Source organism: Xiphophorus hellerii, chromosome 4 (assembly GCF_003331165.1).
Source record: "Xiphophorus hellerii strain 12219 chromosome 4, Xiphophorus_hellerii-4.1, whole genome shotgun sequence".
Lineage (NCBI taxonomy): Eukaryota > Metazoa > Chordata > Actinopteri > Cyprinodontiformes > Poeciliidae > Xiphophorus > Xiphophorus hellerii.
In genome coordinates, this window is record NC_045675.1 from 9,908,734 (window position 1) to 9,933,303 (window position 24,570).

General features: G+C 37.3%; 2 protein-coding genes across 4 annotated transcripts in view; both read right to left on the bottom strand.

The window, feature by feature from the left end:
• Positions 1–14,786, bottom strand: part of LOC116719189 (AT-rich interactive domain-containing protein 3B) — a 59,425-nt gene extending 44,639 nt beyond the window's left edge. For 2 of the 3 annotated variants that reach the window (XM_032561629.1, XM_032561628.1), the window contains exons 1-2: positions 14,434–14,786; positions 11,757–12,389 (exon numbers count right to left, since the gene is read on the bottom strand). In XM_032561629.1, the coding sequence (XP_032417520.1) occupies positions 11,757–12,389; positions 14,434–14,469 (669 nt within the window). In that variant the 5' untranslated portion in view covers positions 14,470–14,786. The other variant, XM_032561630.1, reaches the window with a different exon arrangement.
• Positions 14,787–16,248: 1,462 nt separating this feature from the next.
• Positions 16,249–23,091, bottom strand: fam219b (family with sequence similarity 219 member B). The gene is made up of 6 exons (XM_032559841.1): positions 22,703–23,091; positions 21,391–21,499; positions 20,966–21,059; positions 20,799–20,876; positions 20,576–20,627; positions 16,249–18,203 (listed from the first exon to the last, which is right to left on the bottom strand). Exons 1-6 carry the CDS (start codon positions 22,775–22,777, stop codon positions 18,054–18,056), a joined length of 558 nt encoding a protein of 185 aa, XP_032415732.1. The 5' UTR covers positions 22,778–23,091; the 3' UTR covers positions 16,249–18,053.
• Positions 23,092–24,570: the final 1,479 nt, after the last annotated feature.

Consider the following 24,570-nt stretch of genomic DNA (forward strand, 5'->3'; position numbering starts at 1 on the left):
GTCAATTGAAACATTCACTAACTAGCCGCCATACCGTGATGCAAATGCTCTCTTGAAAAAAAAATATACCAAATGTCCATTAGATTACAATGTCAATTATCCACAGAATGAAAAAAAGTACTTTTGCATTTGAATGCTACTATATGTTGATAAACATCACAAACACTGACTTAGTACTGCATACTAAAAATCAGAAAACCAGCAAAGACTTAATAAATGGGAGAAAACGTTTTCATAAAATCACAACCAGCCAAAAATTTATATGCATTGTAGTCTTACAAATGACTGATCCAGGTAATAGCTAAGGCTAAATGTATGTCCATTTAATTTATTTAACTAGTGTAGCACAGAACAGATTCCTGGACTTTAGTTAATATAGAACAAATCTGGAAAAGACTGACTGAAAAAAAAGAGAGAATCACGTTGTAGTTCAGTCACAGTCCAGACTTTAACCTGATTTAAATGCTGTGGCAGAGCAGAACCTTAAACAAATACCTGTAAATCATGTAGCAACTGAAGCAATGTTGTAAAGAAGTGTGGGGCCAAATCTCCACCACAACGTAGTGAGTCTGATAAGGTCATGCAGAAGACAATTATTATAAGTTATAGCTGCTAAAAGTGTTTCTACAAGCCACTGAATCATGACGTGGGTTTAAGTTTAGTGTTTTCCCCCACAGTTTGCCTATTCTTCATGGCTCAGATTTTGTTAAATCAATAATTACATGGTGTAATGTATGCCAATGTAATGTATGGTACATTTTAAACCAAGCTACGGGCTTTTTCCTATTCACAATTATTGTATTTTGCAATTCTTGTACATTTATAAGGTCTACTCTCTCTCTCCATATATATACATACATACAGTACAGACCAAAAGTTTGGACACACTTTCTCATTGAATTCAATGAGAAGATGTGTCCAAACTTTTGGTCTGAACTGAGTACAGACCAAAAGTTTGGACACACAGTTGTGTCCAAACTTTTGGTCTGTACTGTATATACAGTATATATACGTATAGTACAGACCCAAAGTTTGGACACACCTTCTAATTCAATGGGTTTTCTTTATTTTCATGACTATTTATAAGGCAAGAAATCCCACTTATTAACCCGACAGGGCACACCTATGAAGTGAAAACCATTTCAGGTGACTACCTCTTGAAGCTCATCAAGAAAATGCAGAGTGTGTGCAAAGCAGTAATCACAGCAAAAGGTTGCTACTTTGAAGAAACTAGAATATAAGGGGTATTTTCAGTTGTTTTGCACTTTTTTGTTTAGTGCATATTTCCACATGTGTTATTCATAGTTTTGATGCCTTCAGTGTGAATCTACAAAGTCAATAGTCATGAAAATAAAGGAAACTCAATGAATTAAAAGGTGTGTCCAAACTTTTGGTCTGTACTGTATGTATATATAATATTATACTGGGTGAATCTAACATAATGGTAGTGCAGAAGATTTTTTTTTTGTTCGTTTCATTTAATAAGTCAGAGCTCAGTTGTAAAAAGTCGGCGAAATTCCCTATGTGCTGCTTTACATTTTGTGGTATTTATACTGGGTCAAAGACTATGAGACTTGAGCTGCAGGTCTTATGTTGCCCTAGTCCTGGTTGAGACTGAAAATTTTTGTTTTTTTATTTCTATAGAGCTATCCCTTATTTACACTCAGAGGGGTCATCACTTCAAGCTTCAAGTGTGTGTGTTAACATTCACATCAGTATACCAACAACAACCTAATTAAAAACTCTGGTGTAATAACATACGGTATCCACTGATTAAACCAAATAAGATCACATTTTCAGTAAATAATTATCAAGTAAAGCAATGAGGACAATTATCTACATCACATTATGTAAGCATGTTTACATCCAAATCCTGTTGTATCATGTAGATGTTTTATGACATTTTGAAACTGGTATTTATGTACTGTGCATAAATACCACAGCACAAAAAAATGCTGCAGAAGTCAGTGTAAAACATAAAGGCTGTTGACAAAAATAAGCAAAGTTGTTTGGCCAGGAGGGAGAAATATGATTACACCTGAAATCCCAACGGAGATGGGAGAGTTAGGATATTTCTAACTCTTTTCTAAATCTCTGTTCATAGATATGAATGTAATGAATAAGTGAGTATAATTCACAGGTGCATCATACTCATTTGTTATCATTTATCACTTATGAACAGCAAATAAGTGAACAGAATATCACATTTTTTACAAGATATCAAAACTGTAAAAGATAAAGTTGATGCTAAAATAATCCAACATACTGGTTATTAGTTATAATCATTTTATATTTGACAATTACCCATTTTAATGCTCATAATTTTTCTTAGATATAGAGGAGGCAAGGCAAACTCGGTAGTATTCATTATTGAGCACAATATTATACCAATTTGCCCTGTATCAATAAAGACAGGAAGAATAATCTGATAATAGCTAATTAATTAAATTGCTGTTTAACAGACATGCTGCCCCGAAGTTGTAAACCATTGTTTTAAAAAGGGTTATGTTAATAAGAGTAGTGGATAGCTCTTCTTTAGTTTTCAAGTCATCAGACAGAGAGGGAAAAGTATAGCTGTCTTCTTTAAGCCAGCTGTCTCGCAGTGCACAGCAACAGGTGTTTTGTATTTATTTTTTTTCCAATTGTACAGTCAGCTGTACAATTAAACAGTATACCCCCATTACAGAGGTGAAATGAAACAAAGAATGAAAATATGATGATTATTTTTGTCATAAACAATTAACAATTGGTTATTTTTCAAGAACCAACACAGCTCGTCACTTCAGTCCTACAAAACCTTAACCAGCATGAATCCTGAGGTTTTGTGTACAGATGGCAGAGTCATCACTGACAAACAGACACCGCCAATAAGTGGCGAGCTTGACCAGGGCATGGCGTGACAGAGGTTAAAGTACTGTGGCCACTCTGAGAAGCCTCCCCCGGTCTGTGAGCAGATGTGTGCTTTAGAACTCAGACAAATAAAAAAAACCCAACTGTCTCTGCCCTCAGTAGTGGGGTACTCCCCTCCAGCTCCTCCCTTTGGGGCACTTTGGCTTTTTTCCTCCCTTTTACAGCCCCTGCAACACTCGGTGAAATGAATTGAAAGATCACCAATGAGAGGCTCAACAACCACATGGACATGCACCCAACCACCCTCATCAAACCCCTTGTCTCTTGTTGGGAGCCCCCAGTGGGAATGTTCACTGTTTGAAGAGTTAACTCTTTAATTCTGTCTGGAATGTTTCCTCTGGGTGGGGCAGTGTAGCGTGCAGAGCCAGACCACTAACCACTCTCCTACAGCCCCTCTACTCTCATTCATCTTCCTACTAAATTCAATACCTCTATTTCTGGGAGGGGGAGTGGAGCCACACTTAGCTGTTAAGAGGTCAGCACAAGATAAAGCTGTTTAATGTCAGAGTGATTACAATTTTTTTTTTTTTTTTTTTAGAAAATTGGCAATTAAAAATAACAATTAGGGGGCATTTATTTAAATTTGATACACACCACCATCAGCAGCTTTTGAATCAAAAAGTTCAAGTATCAGATCAGTGGACTGTAAATTGTGGCTACAAGTAATTCTGAATATCTTCCATAATGCCTCTTAATAGCTTTAGCTAAAAATAGAAAACAACCAACAAATAGTTTTTAAGCAGAGATTGAATAACAAATGCAAGTTTTAGTAGCTTCTCGTTTTTCTTTATGGAATAACGGCATTGAAGTCAGCAGAACAACAATTATTCTGTTATTTTGTACAAATTATTACATTCCAGATAGATCGCAGTTTCAATGATGATTAAAACATGACGACATCCACATAAAGATTAATCAAATCTAAATGTAGTTGAAGGGCGGTTGGGGGTCAGTGGTATGGGCCAACCAAGCCTGACTTTCAACGCCTTTGTTTAGGCTAACTTTGGCACAACCTGTGGGCTAAAAAAATATTTACTAGGCTAAATAAAAGGCAGGTCAAACTTAAATAGCAGTCAAAAAGATGCCTATGGACTCCATACAAATTTGTAACACTAAACACTAACAATGCTTTGTATACCTACCTCTTTTACATGAATGTACGGTCTTCTGTTCTGTTTTTGTACTTTAAGTAAACTGTGTGGATTGAGATTTTCAATTCCCTGTGTGGTTCAGCAGATTGTGCAAAGAAAGATATTCCAGGCCTCACACATTATAGTCGCTCTTTGTTCTGAACAAGCACTGCAACAGGTTTAAATGGACCACAGCCCTCCTCATTATTTCTCATCTGAATGGCCTCCATTTGCAGGCAATTTGTACAAGCAGAGGTCAGACAGTAATTCCAGTCTTATTACATCAACATAACAGGAAGTGCAGTAAACGGAGTAATACTAAGTACTCCATTTAAAAGCCACTGACAGTAATGGCATCTGAGACAACATTCGGAAAGAGAGAAACCAGGTCAAGTTGGCGCATGAAGTGGGGCATATCGACTCATGCTGCACAACTACAGAGACTGTGCTTCCAAAAAAAAAATACAATGCTCTAGCCAAATATAGTGTTTTTGCACACTGATTGCAGAAATGTTCCACTTTCTATTGTCAAAATAACAGCATTGAGTCCATCTGCTAAATGCAGTTTCCTCCCCATTTGTGGAAAACGAGCTGAAAACAATGCCAAACATTCCTGCCTCTTAAAGCTTACACACAATCCTTATCGATCTACTTGCTGCAGCCGTGCAGCTCCCCACTTCCTGACTGATGTGTTGCTGGGGCGACAGCTAAATTATGCAACGCTGCTGCCTCAACAGACAGGCTTCAGTGCATGAGTAGGAATAGCAAGGCTCAAGAGTGGCAAGTGTTCCCGCGCTTCATCAATAGCAGATGCCCAATTACAGAGAGGAAACAGATTTAGTCCAACATGGCCAATACTGGTCAATCAGCTTTCTTCATTTAAATGCATTCTTCACCTGAGTTGTGGACAAATCTTTCCTGGAAAAAGTTTTCCATGTTGCACTCATTAATTCAACAGTTATAAATTACTAGTTGTCTTTTTCAGTTTTCTCATAGAAAATAAAAAATTATCTTTCCAGAAAGCCAGAAGTACAGATATTATCAGAAAAGCTAGCGCTACACCTGCTTATGGGATACAAGGCAAGAATGAAATTGTGTAATGTCTTCCTAAGAAGAACAACCCGTCTTAGTGTTTCCCAATATTACATCATATAATGTAAAAAAGCACAATTTAAAATGAACTTACTAAATTTTAAATGTGAAATAAACCCACGTAAATCTTAAGACTGTGAATGACATGAGGTTTATTAATATCAGTTTGAGATTGAGACGCAGTCAGTCAGGCTTTTAGTAATCAATACAGATTTCTGTATAAATCCAATACAGGTGTGAAGTTAGCAGTAAAATGTAATTAAAAACTCAACATAAGAAAGGAAATAGAATATGCTGTGATTTTACTGTAAAAGAAAATAAGATAAAGGGAAGAATATTGCATCATCATAATCCTAATTTCTATCAGATTCTTTGCTAACCTCAAAGCAGCACATCAAAGAATATGCAGTTTTTATTGTGTTTACAGGCTGAAAAAATGTCAGAGTTTAAGTTTTGATTAATTAAATAGGGTGGTAGTCCATCTGAGCCAAAAAGAGAAAAATTTGTCTGAAAGTCAAAATATTGCCCTAAACTACAACATTTTCTGTTATTATTATGGTACCCAGCTAATAGAAATTAACTTGGTAACAATAACTGACCTAAAACGGGAAAAGTTTAGTCTGATTAATTAACAGTAAAAACAAAGGGAGCCTTTTTATATTATGTGTGTAAACATCTGGTTTCAGCATTATGTAAAAAGGCAAAAATAAAACTATCTATAACCACAAACAAATTACAGTAAGGAGAGGTGGGGTTTATTCATATGTGGATGCTAAGTGACAGAGGTCACGTAGTCTTCATCCTATTGCAGAGGAGACCCGGGTGCTGTGGCTGCCCAGCCCATCTCTCGCTCCACACGGCACCTTTGTGCATCCTCTTGTTTGACATTCATTTACTCTGCTGTTTAGGAGAGGGCCGAGGTCACCATGCATACATCACTGACACGAAAACACTGGTTAACATGTCTGTCCACACCCATCTGCCCTGTATAAGACATTCACATTCATTCAAATAGGCAGGAGTACTTTGCTGCAAGATGGATTATTTGTAATGCCTGTCAGTCAAATTGTCTCAAGGAATTAGGGAAATCTCATTCAGTGAAAAAACTATGTTTTGACACACAAAAACTGCTACATTTGGTGGGGGGGGAATGGGAAGAAAATTCATCAACCTTAGTTAGAAAATCATATTTTAGAGTCATAAAACCTATAACTATTAAAAGTTATAGTTAATGAAACATTAATAAATTGAACTTGGCTATTCCTTGTTTTTCCAAAGCAATTAAGGAAGAATTTTTTGATCATTTAAAAAAAAAAAAAGCCTATGTAGTCATGGCTTTTAACAGGAATTGAGTGCCACATATACAGTAGATGATGATGTGTTTTCTGTGTCTGCATTATCTGTTGCATGACAGTTGTATAAAGCAGATGGACTGTTTTATGGACTGTTTGCATGAAAAAAAAAACATTTATTAAATAGGAATGTGTCAAATGACTGTTTTAAAGCTTATCAGGAGTAACAAAAAACACAATGTTGTGAGGACTTCTGTTACAAAAAAACACTGCAAGCATCATGGGGTTAGCTTTATTAGCTGATTCCAAATGACCTACAAAAGAGTTTTTTTATTGATGACACTTTGAATCTTTTCTGTACCCTTTTAAAGAGCAAAATAACTACAATTTGAGGGAAGACGAAACACCAGGTTACGCCACAGTTTGCGCAACTGGGATTCAACAACCAGAGAAGAGAAGAGACTTTTTAGGACTAAACTACATGTTGTGGGGAAACTAACTACAAACCAGCTTAAAGTTTGAATGGAGAGACAGATTGTCTCCCTGGAATAATTCTAAAATTATTATCAAATTATTGATCTGTACAATCACTGTACGGTTTCAATATAACTTAGGGTATTGTTGAGACAGTGTTTAGAGGAACTTTCTGGTGCACATCAGAGTAACAATGATGGTCAGAATCGAAGCAGAAGTAGCAATATCAATCTGAATGATCCTATAATTTTAGTATTTTGAGATATTTGTTGTATCCAAGCTTCTGCTCTTTAAAAAAATCTCTTTCTCTGCCTCAGCCTCCTGGATAAATCACCAGATAAATCTTCAATTTATAAGCTCAAATTCAAGTTGCTGACTGCCATTACTACTTTCATCTTGGTTGGTCACTGTCTTTGTACTGATGCCTGAGTTTGTCATTAAAAATATCCCAGTATTACTCTTCACAAACTTTAGAGCTGTGCCTTCTTTTTTCTTCTTACACACTTTCCCATTCACACATTTCTTAATTTTGGTCATGGAAATGAATAAGGTCATCATAAGACAAGTTTGTGCACAATTACAAAAGAAAAGTTGGGGGAAGAAGGCACTATGCAGCTTTTGTTAAATAGACATAACCAATTTTAATCACCTAATTGTTCTGGATAACATCAGGACCTAAACTTTTTCTAATTATGGGTTGAGAGGCTTCAGCACCATGGTGATATCTCTTGACAGCATTCATCCACCAAGTGCTTTAGATAAAAGTCTCCATCCAGTGTGACAGGTTACATGAGACACACATCGACATGTTAAAGAGTTAGTCTATAGAAATCTCTCCTTAGTGAGTCATTCTATCTCTCCTTTGTCTTTCAGAATACTGCAAATGTCCTTTTAAAAAATTTTAGATAGTCGGTATTTGTGGCATCTGTCAGGCTTGACTCTGGTCCTTTGAAGACAATAACAAAAAAAAAAAAAAAAAAACACACACACACTTCCCCTGCCTACACGGATCCCCTCCCCCTACAGCGGTGCAACCTGAAACTGCCTGAAGAGATGAGCCGTCATTAAATACTGCAGAGCTGACATAATGACAGGAAAGATAAAAGAGAGGAAACAAAAAAAGGCCAGACCAATTCTCTTCCCATAATGCCGCCCCCAACCCCCAGGCTCTGGCCACCTCTCCTAATAAAAGACACCAGGCCACACATAGGACACTGGTCAGCTACAAGTTGGCTGCTACAATCTACTGTTCAGGAGACACTCAAAGCCTGGACAGCGAAATACCCTAGTATTTGACCTCAAGGGAAACAGTAACCAGTCTGACCAATTTGGTGGAACTCAGTTTCCTTTAAACTCTCTGAACTGAAGGAGTACCATGACCTGTTTTCTATTGTCCAAAGCTAAATTTGGAAATGTGGTTAAGAGCAGTTGTTATCTTTAGCCCTAAGACCTCTACTTGCATTCATAAATATTAATCTCCCTGTGCCTGCCGCCAAGTATGCATGGACAACATGCCCACATGGATGAACACACCACAAGTAACTGGCCCAAAAATAATAGTTTGCAAAACTGGGGTCATGGATCAGACGCCAGGGCTAAAGTTTGTGACAGCTTTTATTTTTATGTTAACAGAAGTCACAACAGGTATTTAGTTTAATTATCTAAAATGTTTAGTTTTACCAGTCTGGATAGAACAATTCAAAAATGTTCAAATCTTTTGCTCTGAAAGATATTTCTTGCTTTTAGACAAGTACATTTTTTAAAAAAAGTTCAAATTTTTGTTGCAAGTCCAAGATTTGTGTCTACTTTGACAAGCATTTCTAAACAGGAGACACACTAATCAGTCTGCCAGTAAACAAAATTGAGGAATTTCCCCATTGCTTGGCTCTGACTGGCAATAGGTTGCATAAAAAATGTCCCCTGCTCATTGAATGCAAAAGAAAAAAAAACATTTTTGTGGGTTTTTAAAGAAAAAAAACACAGAAATTACTATTACCGAATGGAAGCCTGACTGGTCTATTCTTAGTCTCTAGAAAATTTGTGCAAAATAGAATCCCATTGTTTCCAGGATGTTTCATTTTACACTCATCATCGGCTGTTTTGTTCTTTTGTAAAAAAAAAAAAAAGGAAAAGTGTTGACAGAGTAGAATTTTTAAAAAATTAAAAACAATGTATATTTGTGTAGTATTGTAGTTTATTTCTGCAAATAATTCTTCCTTTACGCACAATAAAAAAAGTGCAGTCTTTCTTGTGTAATAGTGGCATTATTATTGAGTTGTGACAGGAGTGCAAACCTGCAGTTAACCATGGGATAAGATCTAGTTCACATCAAATATCTAAAATCCAGGTCAAAGAATTCTGAAAACTCACAATTGCTGGCTTATGAGTGAAGCAAAAAGTTTTATTTCACTTTCACACCAATTGAACACCTGCATGTAACTGCAAAGTTTGCATCTTATCCTCGGACAATGGACTTGAACAAGTGAAGTTGGCATTAGAGAAGCAACAAAGGACAGCAATATGGACATAATAGTGCATTGTTCATGCAATCCCCCACTTCACACCTACTCGTCAACTTAGCTCTGTGACTACATTCATTGGCAGCGCAGAGCCAATGAAGGCTCAGTTCTTTAACGAGTCACTCTGAGATGACAAGGAGTGATCTCTGGACAAGCTTGAACGCGTCTTTTTGTGAAGAGGCATAAAAAAATCTTGGATGTAATATTTTGTTGGGGAGGATGAGACAGATGGGATATTCCCCTGTGATAACCTTAAGTAAAAAAAAGACACTAGCTTCATAGTATTTACACAAAAATCCATCTGCGTGGAAATATTAGAAACATTTATTTTAACTTCTTTATATAAATCATATAGAGTGAACACCTTAAAAATTTTGTATTACTTATGTTGTGCTTAATGTGAAGAATATTACAATTCTGTCATATTATAGAGTAACACTGGATATTAGCTGGTTCTTAAAACATGACTGCATGCCTTTTAAAATCAGAAACATGTCAAAACCTAAGATGAGAATTACTGCATCTTTTTTCACCAAAACAGTAACAATTTGGATCACCAAATGTTTTTTGGTGATCCCTAAAAACATTTAAAATTAGGATTGTCACTTTATATACTTTTTCGCACCACTGATTCAGTGAGGGAATAAACATATTTGAAACTATGATTGAATCTAAATATTGTTTTTCTCTTTAGCAATACAATTGTCATATTTAATGTAACCAGTGCCTTAAAGTAGCCTACATGATAATGGATGGCTTCTATTTTTAAAAGAATTACTTTTGTTTGTTGGGATTTGATCTAAAATTATTCTCCTCCTGTGTGTAGGGTTTGAAATCCTGTTAATACAAGGTCTTAAAGTGTGTCAGAATGACCAGAGTTTTCTTTGGGTGCATGGAGTAAAGTACCCCAGTGATGTCCAGCACTCACTTGTTTTCATGCACAGCCTATCAACTTGCTGAAAAAAAGGCTACTATATGTTCACCAAACTAACAAAAAATGCATATTTAGCCATTTGGACATAATTCTTTTGCAGAACCAACAGCAAAACTTATATCGGTTAATTTCCTGCTAACTGAGCAGGAAGGTTAACTAATTAACGAGCTAATATAAACTCGTTATACTTCCATTGTTACTATAAAAATAGCAGAATAGAAAAATGTACATTTCACATGATATGAACAATAACAAGTGTTTGTTTTATGTTTTTCCTCAAGTATTGAAATAACAGTAATAAATGTAACAAATTTGTTAGATTATTTTAAGAACAGTTGGAATAATTCTATCTTTTTGTTTTAAATCAAACTCAGATTGCTAATTGAGCGTTCCAAATCTGTGTGTAAATATTATGACAACATGATATTTTTACCGAGTTATTATGAACTTAATACATGATTCCAGGCGCTGTGTCCCTGAAAACATCTGTTTCCACAGTGCAATAAACTGGCCACTGCCTTTAAATAGATAATAAAATAGAAGTACATGAGAGCCAAATCATCCTAGCCCACTGTCCAATCACATGTCTTGTTACACTGTCCACTTCTGCACAGCTACAGCGTTTTATCTCACTTACAGGCTCGTGAGCTCCGTGTTTAACCTGCTCCGTCTGCAGCTATGATGTTAAACCACATGGCGCTTGGCTCGGTTCCCTCCTGACATGTCAGTGCTCTGTAACACGGTGCCGAGGCAATATTTACCTTCAAGGGAAAGTTCACTTGGCACACAGCCGAACCTCTTGGGGTGGCTGCTACTGTGTACTACATCCAACCTTTCCACCCACCCAAAATCATCAAGCTGACCCAGGCAGCCACCCACAGCCTCACAGCAGCAGCACTGCCCCGCCTGACTCCGCTGCTTGGACCAGAGCCAAACCAGAGCCCGAGCAAAGCGCCAAGAGGGACAAAGAGCAAGATACACACACTCAAAATCTGAGTGCAGGAGGAGAAAACTGGCGAGCGTGAACACATTGCACCTCGGCCTGGCAGTCTGCCAAGACTCACTCAAGAGGCTTTTTTTTTTTTTTTTTACCCACCACAAAAGCCAATCGGCGGTCAACCCCCTGTAGAGATTTGAAGTGTTTTACAAAGATACTCCCGGAGCAGTGCACGACGCAGTCAAGATTAAGCCGTCTTTCCCAGCAGGGGGGTTAGCAGAGAAATCACACTAAGCTCACAAAATTTAACAAGAGACAGAAACATGTTGAGAGAGCTAATAATATCAGAGGAAACTCAATATTTAGAGGACATGACTAGGAAAAGAGCAAAACACAATTTGCAATCAAGAAAGATTAAACAGAAAAATGCATCGTAGCATCAGGAGCCACACAGAAGAAGGAACTAACCTGTCTGAAGTGGTCATCAAATCCCCAGTCGGCCTGTCCATTAGGAGAGGCAGATGAGTTTGGCCCTGCAGGGGACATGCCCTCATCAGGTTCCTGCTTCACTCTAACAGGTGGGGAGACAGCTCTCTGGGGGGCCGACATGGAGTAGCCTGCGAACGGACGGGCTGGGATGCGGGAGGCGTTCTGTTGCAGAGCCAGGGTCTGCTTGCGGAGAAACTCCAGGCCGCTGGCGTTTCCCTCATCCTCGTCGCTGCCCTCGTCCCCCTCCATCATCTCGTTGTCATCATCCTCATCCCCCGAATCCCGGCCTCTGTCCTCATCCTCCTCTCTTTCCGAGTCCACGCTGCTCTGATTGGACACCCGAGGAGGCAAGCCGGCTGCAGGAACGCCTCCGGCCATGCCTTTGCCCATGAAGCTTGCCCCGGAAGCCCGGGCTGCAGCCAGTATAGCCTGCTGGGCTGCAACCTGCTGAGCGTACATGATGTGGGCCTCTCGCAGCTTCCGTTCCTTCCTCTCCATTTCCAGACGGGCCTGCTGCTGGCGCTGGAGCTGCTCCATCACTGCCTCCAGCTTCATTCCCCCTGTAGAGGTGCTCTGTGGAAAAGCCACACTGGGCTCCTGAGACATGCTTGGCTGTGGAGGGAAGAGAAAGAACCATAAAGTACAGATAAGGAAAGCTACTCTCTCAGTAGAGTTACTTTAGCAACACATTTGCATACATAAAACAAATTTCTAAATAACCAATCATGTTTTCAGTGGTAGGGACATTATTAAACCGGGTTCAAAATAAATTTTGAAAAATAAATAAAAGAATAATAAATCCAGGACATTATACTCTACATTCAATACTAAAATATTCCCACTCTTATCTTATCCTTTTTATATATACTCAAATAGTGAAAAATGCACACACACTCTAAATAAAGGAAATTAGCAACTAAGCACATTACAATATAACCGGGTGTTAAAATGACTGATACAAGCAACAAATTCATTTTTAAATAGAAAACAGCACATAGACAGCAGATAAATATTGACTGCTATGACTCTTAGGACACGGGCTCCACGTAAATTTGTCACCGAATCTTTACCCGTGAACAATTTCTATTAGTTATTTTGGAGAACAAGTCTGACATGTAATTTTATTTTATTAAAATAGTATTTTAAGATTCTATTTTCACATATTGTGGGCTATTTATTATGCCATGAAGTGTTTCTTCCACTGTAATTTGACCACAATGGGGTTTTTTATTACATAGTTCAGCATTTTCATAAATTCTAAACATGAAAAAGGTCATGACTGCTAAAATCTTTAATTAATTTAAATTTTTGTGTTACACTCCATTTTATTTATTTGGGTTCTGATCCCCGTTGACTTTTGAAAATTTGATAAGATTATGATCCATGATCAAACCAAGACAATGCTAAGTGACGTCCTGCTGATATTATTTATTGAATTCATAATCACATTTCCCTAAATATATGAGCAGATAATAGAAAATGACTGGACTGGTTTTGAAAAATTGTTTTCCAATCACAGGGCTGACACTTGACAAGGGTGCTGGTCATTTATCCCTCTTACCCACTCAGCATTGGCTTCTTTTTTTTTTCTCAAATTCATACAAGGAGGTGTTTTGTACCTGTTATGACAACAAATGATTTCCGATGCTTTTTATGCCAATTGGAAGGTCTTCTAAAAGGAAATATGATTAGATAACTCCAACACTTTCTAGCAGCATTAGGTCACACAGGTTTACTATTTTGATTTGGTCAGTTGTTGCGTTTCCACAGTCATCTGGCCCAAATTGAGATTAAAACCAAAACTCAGAGGAAATAGGAAGTAATAAAAGATTATAAAATCAAACTGAATTAAACTATAGGTGAGCCCAATAATCCACACATTTAACGTAAATACTCATCTGTAATAAAATAAATACAGAATATTTATTGTGTATTTACAATTAGGTACTCAATTTCTCAATTTCTTCAAAGACATGGAGGAAAAATGGGGGTACAAAGTGGCAAAGGGGTCAACTTACCAAGACGCCCACCTTTCGAGCCTAAATAGTCAAGCAAAATTTAAAACGTAGGAAATGGCAAGAAGGTAAAATGACCAGAACCCGGACTGGTATTGGAAGTAGACGATCGTCAAAGAGAGGGATGGACACAAATTTGACATAATAAATTAAACCATAATCATGCTATATCAATGTGAAAACTGTCGCCAATTAAGTTCTAGCTTTTGATCAACATTATTTTTAATAGCAAACAACCACACAAGTGGGAAAAAACAGACACACAATTAAAGCACCTCCTCCGTATTAGAGCGAGTTGGCTGCCACATCCTCAAAATAACGTGGATAACATAAGAGATAAGGAGGAGATAACATGCAAACATGCCAAGTCAGCCAACTTACGCTTTTTTTAAAAGAATGCAAATAAAAAAAATTGCCCCAGCTGCAATAATAAAAACGAATGAAAAGTAACCAGCTCTAAAGGTCATGTTACCTCTCCAAACTTTGCTCTCCTTTTTCTTTGGGAAACTACGCGATCAGCAGCCACCTCCTCCTCTCGGCAGCGTGAATAAAAGCGTAAAAACGAACTCTCGGAGGGCTTTTTCAGCTCGCTGCCAGGTCAGAGAAGAGCAGAGCCACAAACAAGCACAGCCACCACTCACCATTTGCGCCTTGCTGCTGCTGGAGTTGTCCACCATCCCTCTTTCCTTGGGGTTTTATCCTCCTTCCCTCGTTTCTGGCTCTCGTTCAAACACTTGTAAACACACACGCATGCGCGCGTGCACGCCCCTCAGATTCCGACTGATCCGCCGGGAGCAGGAGAAAAAGGAGCTATCCGAGAACTGGGCCAGTTCTCCAGGTTTGCCCGTGTTTCTGTCCGTTTCCCACCGCTTTCGTAAAATTCGTGATTTCCTCCTTTAATAGATAAGGGAGCAGGGTGGTAAATGACCCAATCTCATACCTCGGAAAGCGCTGAGGTAACTCCCTGTCGTTTTTTTTTTTTTTCTCCAGTGGAGTTGACACCCCCCTCGCATGGCGCACACCAGCGTTAGGCCCGCCCAATGACAGCAACAAGTATTTCGATTTAATTAAATTAATACATGCTTTTATCTGACATTAATTTCATTATTCCTCAACCGTTTGAGGATTACAATGAACATGTTCGCGGTTATTGCGAAAACATCAGAATTATGCCTTATTTTTTAACTAAATCGAAATAAAAACACAGGTATTGACGCAGTCGCGTGTATATTTTTAAAGCCAACGTGTACAGATTTTTACGTATTAGGGCTTATACTGTAGATGCACAACTTATACATTTTGCTTCTGTAGCATAAAAAAATCTTTCAAACGAGATGTTACAAAAACTTGTTGGAAAATGTTTACCTCAACAGGTAGTTCAAGCAGCACAGCTCTATGCTGCCCCCTTCCGGAAATTAATGTCTGTAATTCGATTTAAAAAGTGAAACTCATGTCCGTGTCAAACTCCAGTTCTCAAGGGCCACTGTCCTGCAGTTTTTAGATGTGCCACAGGTACAAAACACTGGAATGAAATGGCTTAATTACCTACTTCTTGTGTAGAGGTCTGCTAATGACCTAATTATTCTATTCAGGTGTGGCGCAGCAGAGGCACAATCTAAAAGTTGCAGGGCAGTGGCCCTCCGGGACTGTGCAGATCTGAAGCGTTTATTTGTTTTAATTGTAATGGTTATGATTTAGAGCTAACGCAAAATTTATTTGAGCAGAAAAGTACAATTACATAAGACCAATAAAAATACAATTTAATAGAGAAATGTCAAACTGCCCAACATATCTTGCAGTAGATAAACGTAACATATTTGAAAACCTAATAAATTAGGATTTTAGGCTTAGTGGAGAAGTGGTTTGCATTTTTCTGGTTCTGAGTCATGTAATTACGACAAAATTATTTGAAATTTATATTTGAAAAGGGACAAATTTTCCCAGTTTTGATGTGCAATTTGGTGAAGTTTAGGTAAATATGCACCAGTAGAAATGTATTTTCAAAAAAGTGAAATGTAGGATCTTAATTAAGCAGAAGTCAGTGAGAAAATGTGATATTTGATCAAAAACTTTTTGAAGTATAAAATGGATTTTTATCAAACCTGGTAAGTATTTTAAACGCTGAAGCATCTGGTAACATCCCAGTGTTTATTGACCTGCTTTAAGTCAGAATGTTTTTCTAATTAAAAGAAAGGAAGTAGTTAACTTTCACAATGTGTTTAGATCATTTGAAAGCTTATCCTACTCATTTCTATAGAAAATAATTATTTTAAATTACATGTATTTAGTCTGGATAGCCAATGCTTTAGTCATCCTGGTCTGAAAGAGCTGCAATTTCACATGTTTAAGTGGTTGAACAGCACAAAGATTGTGGTAGTCCAAAAAGAAAGAGGTTCCCTGTAATGTGAATTCTTTACACAGTTCACACTGTTGCTTTCAATGAACATAAATACAAACCATGTTAATTGAATTTTTATTTATAATGTAAACCAACAGAGTACAATGGGAACAGAGTATTTACAGTTGTAAAACAAACAAAACATTTATTTATTGCATTCAGCACTCAATAACACAACCTTGTCACAATGTTGTACAACAAGCAGATTGTCCCATAGTTGCATAGTACAGGTGAGTCAAGTGTACTTGCTACTGGCAATTGGTGTTAAGTGCAAAATTTAATCTACATCAAAACACACCACAGAGCAAGAAATGGGGTTAAAAAATTAATTTAGAAGGTCCATATAAAGCAGTCTGCTCAAACCAGAAACCTGCCTTAAAACTATGAAATGCAAGGAGGTTATGCTGCGTATCTCAACTCTCCAATTCAGGATTTATGACCAGCTTTCAGCTCTTCCTACATTGTCCTTGCACAGAATTTTGTTTTTGTTCTAGTCCTATGCTTCCTCAATGTGGTGAAGTGTTTTGCTGTGAATATATGCAACAGTAGAAAGGAAGGTTTTTATCCTGCCTGCATTATTTTATTCACTTGAGCGGTTATGTAATTTTCAAATTTAATTTTAAATATATATGCAAAAGTCTATCCGATCTCTGTGCATCGGCGCATAAAAACCTCCTGAGACGGGAAAGTCTCTTCATCTCTGGCAAACAATTGGTGATAATAGTTTTAAAATGCATCCAAAAGTGAAAACAATTAATGCTGTAATATCAATGACAAATATGTTCTGAAGTGTTGGAAGTCACAAGAATCAGAACACAAAGCAAATAAATGTATGAATACTAACACTAAATGTAAATTATATTAGAACTGTAAATAACTTGTAACAAGTATTTTAGCATACACTTAAATACAATGATAAATAAATAATGTAACTCAAATCTGATGTGGAGACATGTTTTCTGAGGAGCTGTTTAAACCAAAATACTACACAAATCAAAAGAAATTTACCTTTAGGAATGATTTTGTCGATCTTCAGTCTCTTCAATACATCTGTTTTTTTAAATTGTAGATTTGTGCCAAGGTGAATGATAAGATCCAAATATAATCCTCAATTTAAGCACAGTCGTCAGAACTACATTTTGAACCTTAAACAGCACCTATACAATGTGCCAGAGGTATAAACGGAGTGCTTCTTAGTATGTTGCACTTTTGTTCTGAGTTGTATTTGCTGAAACAGGTGCTACATCTGTATGGTCACCTTGCTATTTAGAGTTTCGAGAGAGAGAATCAGATGTAGATTATAATGACAGAGGAAGTAAAAATAAAACTACTATTGTGCACTCAGGTGCTGCCAGTATTCCCATGAAGTGCCAATATATCATTTAACAGTAACAGATGAACAGTTGATCATTTCAGATTTGTCAAAGGGTTAAACTTTCCATACTTCATACTGGTGGGATTCTAGGGGGTTACAGACCTGCTCACCATGGAGGAAATAAACCAGCCAGCTCCTCCTTGAGTCAACATTCTTATCAAGAATGTCAAAATACTCCACCACTCAACTCAGACCAGTGTCATAGTTACGGTTTTATGTAATGCTGCAAGAACATGATAAATAAATACAATTAGTTAGGCTTTGGAGTCACAGTGGATAAGGCTTGCTCTCATGTCTTTCTGCATTCTCACTGAAGCTGAGCGATCTCAGTGTTCAATGTTTGCAGTCCAGCATCAGGCCTCAGAGCTGGATTTCCTCAGGCAACATGCAGCAGCTGAGCTGCATTAGAAAGAAGAGCTTTGGCCCCAGCGACTAGCGAGCTGAATAAAGAGTCAGACCTTCAGAAGGTCCAAGTCACAGCACCGACATCACTGCATGGGGCAAGACGGGCACTCGAAGCAGCAGCACATAGAAGAACCCATGGCTTTGGGGGGAATCAGGTCCAAGTCTTCATCATCAGGAATCTCATCCAGGTGGTAGCCATCCTGAAGCAGCTGCTTGCTTAAATCAGGATGGACCTGGAGAGGGAAAAAATACACTAGAACCTCACAGAACACCTGAGCTAAAGCTCATAAATGTTAGTGAGTTTATATTTGAAGTTAATTTTATTCCATGTAGAGAACTGATGAGGGAAGTATTTGGGGGTTTTTTAGACAATTTCCTGAAGTTTCCTGCCTGATTAGATCATCAGGATAAAAGATCTTGAACATTTTTCCTCCAAAGTTTTAACAAATTGATAGCTCTCAAGTCAAAATTTTAAGGACTAAAACATACAGGAGAAATATAGTCATGCTGCAGGTTTATTGACAAAGACAAGTTTTAAAAAATAAAGGGATTACAAGTTTAACTGGTTCATCCAAAACATACTTGGCCTTACCTTTTGTCTGATTCTTCAACTAAAAAAAGTGTATAATGAGACATTTATAGACATATGCTATAAATCAAGATATTTCGGTATTTCCCAGGCCAATCACCAAACAGAATTAACTAAGGGAAAAGTGGCAGATTCTGATATTTAGGTGACTGATTTGGGGCTTCTCTAGAACTAATTTTTGAGAAGACTGTCAGTTTATCATGAGAACATAATGACATTTCATTTGCATAAAGCTGCCAATCTTCCTGGGTGTGGATGTTTCAGCCAGTTTACCTTGAAGTGAGATTTTACAAGGCTAAGAATAATCCCAAAAGATAAAAAAAACTCCATTTAAAAAGACTCTCAGTTAGCTTCAGTTATTATGTTAAATAAAAAAAAGGTCATGAGAGTCCAAACAGATAATAAACAAGTTTGGCTTGTTTTAAAGGAGTTTCAGGAAAAAGACTTCTAGTTCCTAAAGAGAGCCTATACAGTGGTGTGAAAAAGTGTTTGCCCCCTTCCTCATTTCCTGTTTTTCTGCATGTTTGTCACACTTAAGTGTTTCGGAACATCAAACCAATTTAAAAAATAGTCAAGGACAACACAAGTAAACACAAAATGCAATTTGTAAATGAAGGTGTTTAATATTAAAGGAGAAAAAAAATCCAAACCATCATGGCCCTGTGTGAAAAAGTGATTGCCCCCTACACCTAATAACTGGTTGGGCCACCTTTAGCAGCAACAACTGCAACCAAGCGTTTGCTATAACTTGCAATGAGTCTTTTACAGCATTCTGGAGGAATTTTGGCCCACTCATCTTTGCAGAATTGTTCTAATTCAGTTACATTACAGGGTTTTCGAGCATGAACAGCCTTTTTAAGGTCATACCACAACATCTCAATAGGATTCAGGTCAGGACTTTGGCTAGGCCACTCCAAAATCTTCATTTTGTTTTTCTTCAGCCATTCAGTGGTGGACTTGCTGGTGTGTTTAGGATCATTGTCCTGCTGCAGAACCCAAGTTCGTTTCAGCTTGAGTTCACGAACAGTTCCGAAACACTTAAGTGTGACAAACATGCAAAAAAACAGGAAATGAGGAAGGGGGCAAACACTTTTTCACACCACTGTAAAAGCTAAGATGAGAAAAGAAGAATATACATCTGGATTAGACATAGGTGGATAGGTGTGCTCACATCTGAAATATGTAATATAACACAGGGTGGTGTAGGACTGATGATTTGAGCTGGAGCTCTAAAAACCTCATGGTCACCATGAGTTTCTCTGTACATTAAGACATTCTACAATTAAAAACAAAGCCATTTGACAGTCACAGCTAGACTATTTGTTTTCATGCATGACAGTGATCTCACCCAAATGAGTACTTATAGAAGAATGAGAGCAGCTATCAAAAAAAATAAATACTGTGGTGGGGAGCCTGTATAAAAAACTCCAAATGCACAAGCTCAGCCCTTGTGAGCTCAACCCTAACCCTAACATAGGGAATAAGGCCAGGCAGTTTCTTTGTACAGCATATGTCACATATCACCTGAAACGAGGGTGTGAGAAGAAAAAAGAAAACAACTATGCACATAAATTACTGTGACATTAACTCAATGACTACTGAGTAAAGCAAATTAAAAATTGTCATCTATGACGTGGCTAATGTGGTTGTTAGTTGAACTAACTCAATAAAGTAATTTTCTATTAGTGCTATAAGGAAAAACTGTTTCATTTATCTTTTACCTCCTATTTGCTTTAAAATCTATATATCTGTAACAGATGTCCTGCAAAAACATTGCACAAAAGTTTGTGAATAATTACTCTGAAGGCAAGGCTTTCAATAAACCACTTTCTTAATAGTGTGAAAAGGTGCACACAGAGGATAAAAATATGCACTAATTGAGGTAATGAAGTCCTCGGTGAAAAGAAAACAAAATTATCTTCCCGCAACCACAGGCCAACAGTCCCGCAGCGAGTTTGACAATGTGTCAAAAATGAATCAGACAAATCTGAAAAATGTCCAGTGAGACAAACTCACCTCGGCTGAAGAGTATCCTGAGGAATACTGCTCAAAATCGATCTCTTCATCACTGTAAACACCAGGAAGAGAGACTGTGAATGTCGTAAATTTAGCTGTTAAACTAAATCAGCAGTGCAGTGCCAACTTTACAGCACTATCAAGACGTAAATACGGTTTTAAAGATCATTTTGACTTCAACGGCATCATCTGATTGATTTATGCCTCTTTCTGTTTGCCCCACCTGTCTGAGTCTAGCGCCACCAACATTTCCTCAGCGTTCTGGCTTAAAGCAGCATAGCCCTTGTTAAACTTCACCGTCCTGAAAAAGAAGGTACAGAAAAATATCTCTTTAAACATCCCTGTTTTGTGTGACAAGGTTAAAAAAAAGCTTCTTTTCTCTTTCCCCACCTCTTGACTCCCTGTCTGGGCTGTTGTGACACTGGAGGACCAGCAGAGAGGGCTTTCTTCTTTAGCGCTTTCCTCACCATCTCCCTGTGTTTCTCTTTGAATGATCAAAAAGAATAAATGTCATCTTTATGCTGACAGATTGAAACCAACAACCACATTATGGATTAAACCATACTGAGATTCATCAGTGCTACTGTGCACATATTTTAATGTATAATCCTTGACTGTTTAAAGCCGGTCGGTAATGTTTGCACATGATATCTGCATTCTATGACCTCGGATAAAATAAACCCTAAACATTCTAAAAAAGTCAGGGACTTAACCTCAATGAAATACTTAAATACAACTGATATAAATCACTGATGGTAGATGTAATTTAGTCTTGTTCTCATCTCTCTCCTTGCTCTATTAGTGAAAATGCTCACGTAGTTTGAGGTGGATGGCTGGAGCTCTGGACATGATGTAAGGTCCTCTCTTTTCCACCGGCCGGATGCCTCCATCTGGAATCTTAGGTCTTGTGCTGTTACTTGGTCCCTGAAATTTCACAAATTCAAATAAAGAGGGTTCATAACCCTTAAACACGTACACATTTTTGTCAGACCACAACCACAAACCTCAATGTATTAACTTAGATACTCAAGTTTGTTTTTGTTTATTTTATACAACAATATGAAAGGTGTGCATACATTTGCATATAGCCTCTTTATTAAGGCACCTCTGCTAACTCCAAAATAAGGAAACTGAACCAAACTGAAACCTCATCAAGACTTGGAAATCCATGTAAACTGACAGCCTAGAATAAACAAATGTGGTGTGTCTGTTCTCAGCTATTTTGTCTGCTCTTCACTGGCCTCTGCACATCACAGAATTCATTTCAAAATCCTCTTGTTTTCTTATACATTATCTATGCAGAAGTTCAACTTTCAGTGATACAACCCTAAACATACAGCCGGTGCTACAGTAGAATGGATTGGATCAAAGTATATTTATGTGTACGAATCATAGTGCAGTCATTTATCTAACACAGACACTCTGGCTAGACTTGAAAATTGATTTTCAGACTTTCCATTGAATCTGATTAAGCTTGAGATATGTTGCAGAACAACATTTTCGACCTCCAAATATGTAAAAATGGTAGGACAAACCTAAAAAGAGTTGCAATAGCTAAACACAAAAGCACACCCCTCTGTCAAACTTTTATTTAAATAAAAGTTTAAATAAAACTTATTTTTAAAAGTTTAAAAATAAACTTTTAAAAATTGTATTTTTTGAGGTATTTTTTAAAAAGGGAAATCAATTTCCCTCTTTAAATACATTGGCGTTTATGGATGCAACGTGACAAAATATGGAAAAGTTGGAACTTTTGAGTACATACATGAACTTATGAATATTAAGAGTGTTTCTTGAAACATACATTTGATGAGCAACCTATAACAGATTTTTGGGGGGTTACAAATAAACAGCACTGTGATCCCAACAACAAATACATTTGTTCTGTTAGTTTAGCTTTCATTATAAACCCTAACTGTTCGAACAGGAAAAAGCGGTTTAGAAAGACGTATTTTCTATGTCTATCGCCATGCTGGCGTTATTGTCATATATATAAACTCAGAAGCTTTTATTCGAAGCATGTCTAATGTAAACAACTGTCAAAGATGACATGCTAGGCTAGCTAGCTAACCTCCCAGTTTCTGTTTTCATCCAAGCTGTCGTTGAACTAGCTTTAGCCCACATTACCGACAAAACTTGCTGTTCCTGCTGCGCCTCCAGGAGTGTGTCCTTTTCAGGCTCCTCTATTATGTCGTTCATCATCTTCGGTTTAGTTGTCACAATTTATTCCACAACATAGCTATGACACTAGTCCCACAGGAGGGACGTGGTAATTACTTTTAGGCACTTCTGTTAGCCCGCTAGACTGTTGCTATCAGTGTTAGCCAATGTCTCTACTTCCGGGGGAAAAATAGATAACAACTCCAGAGTTTAAAAGATTGACCATAAATAACGCAAATACATAAAAAAGATAAGGACAAATGCTAGTTAGCAATTCATTTTAAAACAATCGTAACAATAAATAAAGTATTAAATTACGAATACTACACTGATTCTTCTTCTACTATAATTAAACCTACCCTGCTTTTTAGACGTTTGTCGCCATCTAGTGGCTAAGTGAGTGGATACGGGTGGATTTCACAAGGTAAAAATATAATGCATATTATTTTTGGTTTTCATGTTAAGAATACAAATGCAGGCAAAAGACAGGCAATCAATCTAATTATTATACTTGGTAAATTTCATATTCACAAATGTAAATGTTCATCATCTTCACCTCTTTTTTTTAAGTTTTGGTTATCGAACTTGATCCACTATTTCCAAGAGTATGAACAAAAAAGCTGTAAACACATACAAATGTTGTAGATCTCTGAATATTGACAAATTACATTAATTTGTCATGTCTGTAATATCTGCTCTCTATTCTTTTTGTCTTTTATACCAATGTATTTACTGTTGAAATGTACACTCCTGGCATACTTTATAATATTTTGTGTTCTTTTTCTTGGTTTTTCTTTGTACTTGTAAACAAAGATGTTCATTAAAAAATATATGTATATATACAGTGGAAACTCATGCACGGAATTATGGTAAACTTAGTGTTTACCATAATTGGTGTTTCATAGCACTCTTGCACTTACAGATCATTGTATATTTAAGCTGTCCATAACATTTACATTTTATATGCATTCTATACTTGGTCAGGTATCCTTTCATCTGAATTTCTGAATCAATGTAGCATAGCAAGGAGGTGATAAGCCTGTGACTCTGCTGTTTCTCATTGTCCTCTTGACAATACTCCATAGTATTGGAGAATTGTCCAATACTATGGATAGGCCAAGAAAATCTGTAAACCATCAAGCACAGGAATATGCTAATTAAACCAATGTGTGTGTTTGGGTGGTGTATGGAGGCAACGTGAGGACACCAGCCTCAGCATACAATATGCTCTGGGAAAAAAAACTAGTAAATGGATACACTACCTTTGAACTTCAGAAAACACAATGACCCAACACCTGCTGATGACATGGCTGCCAAAATCCTCCAAGATCCTAGAAACCTCAAACTGAAACTCATACGTTATGGATTCTGTGCCTCTCCACTTTTCTAAAGACTCTAGGACTTTGATTTCCAAATAAAATTCAAAATGTACTTCAATATGACAAGGGAACGTTGGACCACTGAGAAACAATCTGTAGGCTGCAGTTGTCCCTTCTACTTCTTTCCACTAAGTTGCTATTGATATTTTAAATGCAGAACTCTGAATAGAAAGCTTCTTTAGCAGTAGTTTTTTTCTGGCATACCCTCCTTGTGAATTTTGACGAAACTGTCAAATTATCAATCTTTCCTTTGATTTTATAGCACAACAGTAAAAACCCTTTCAGATCATATGCAACAATTTTCCTAAAAACTTGGTGCTCACTTTTCATTATCTGTAAGCCATAATAGGCATGAGAAATTATCCACAGATAAGCAACACTACATATATTTGTTAAGCACATTACCACACAGTGTGCTGTGTTTATTACAGTGTGTGCAATGAATCTATGAGTTTC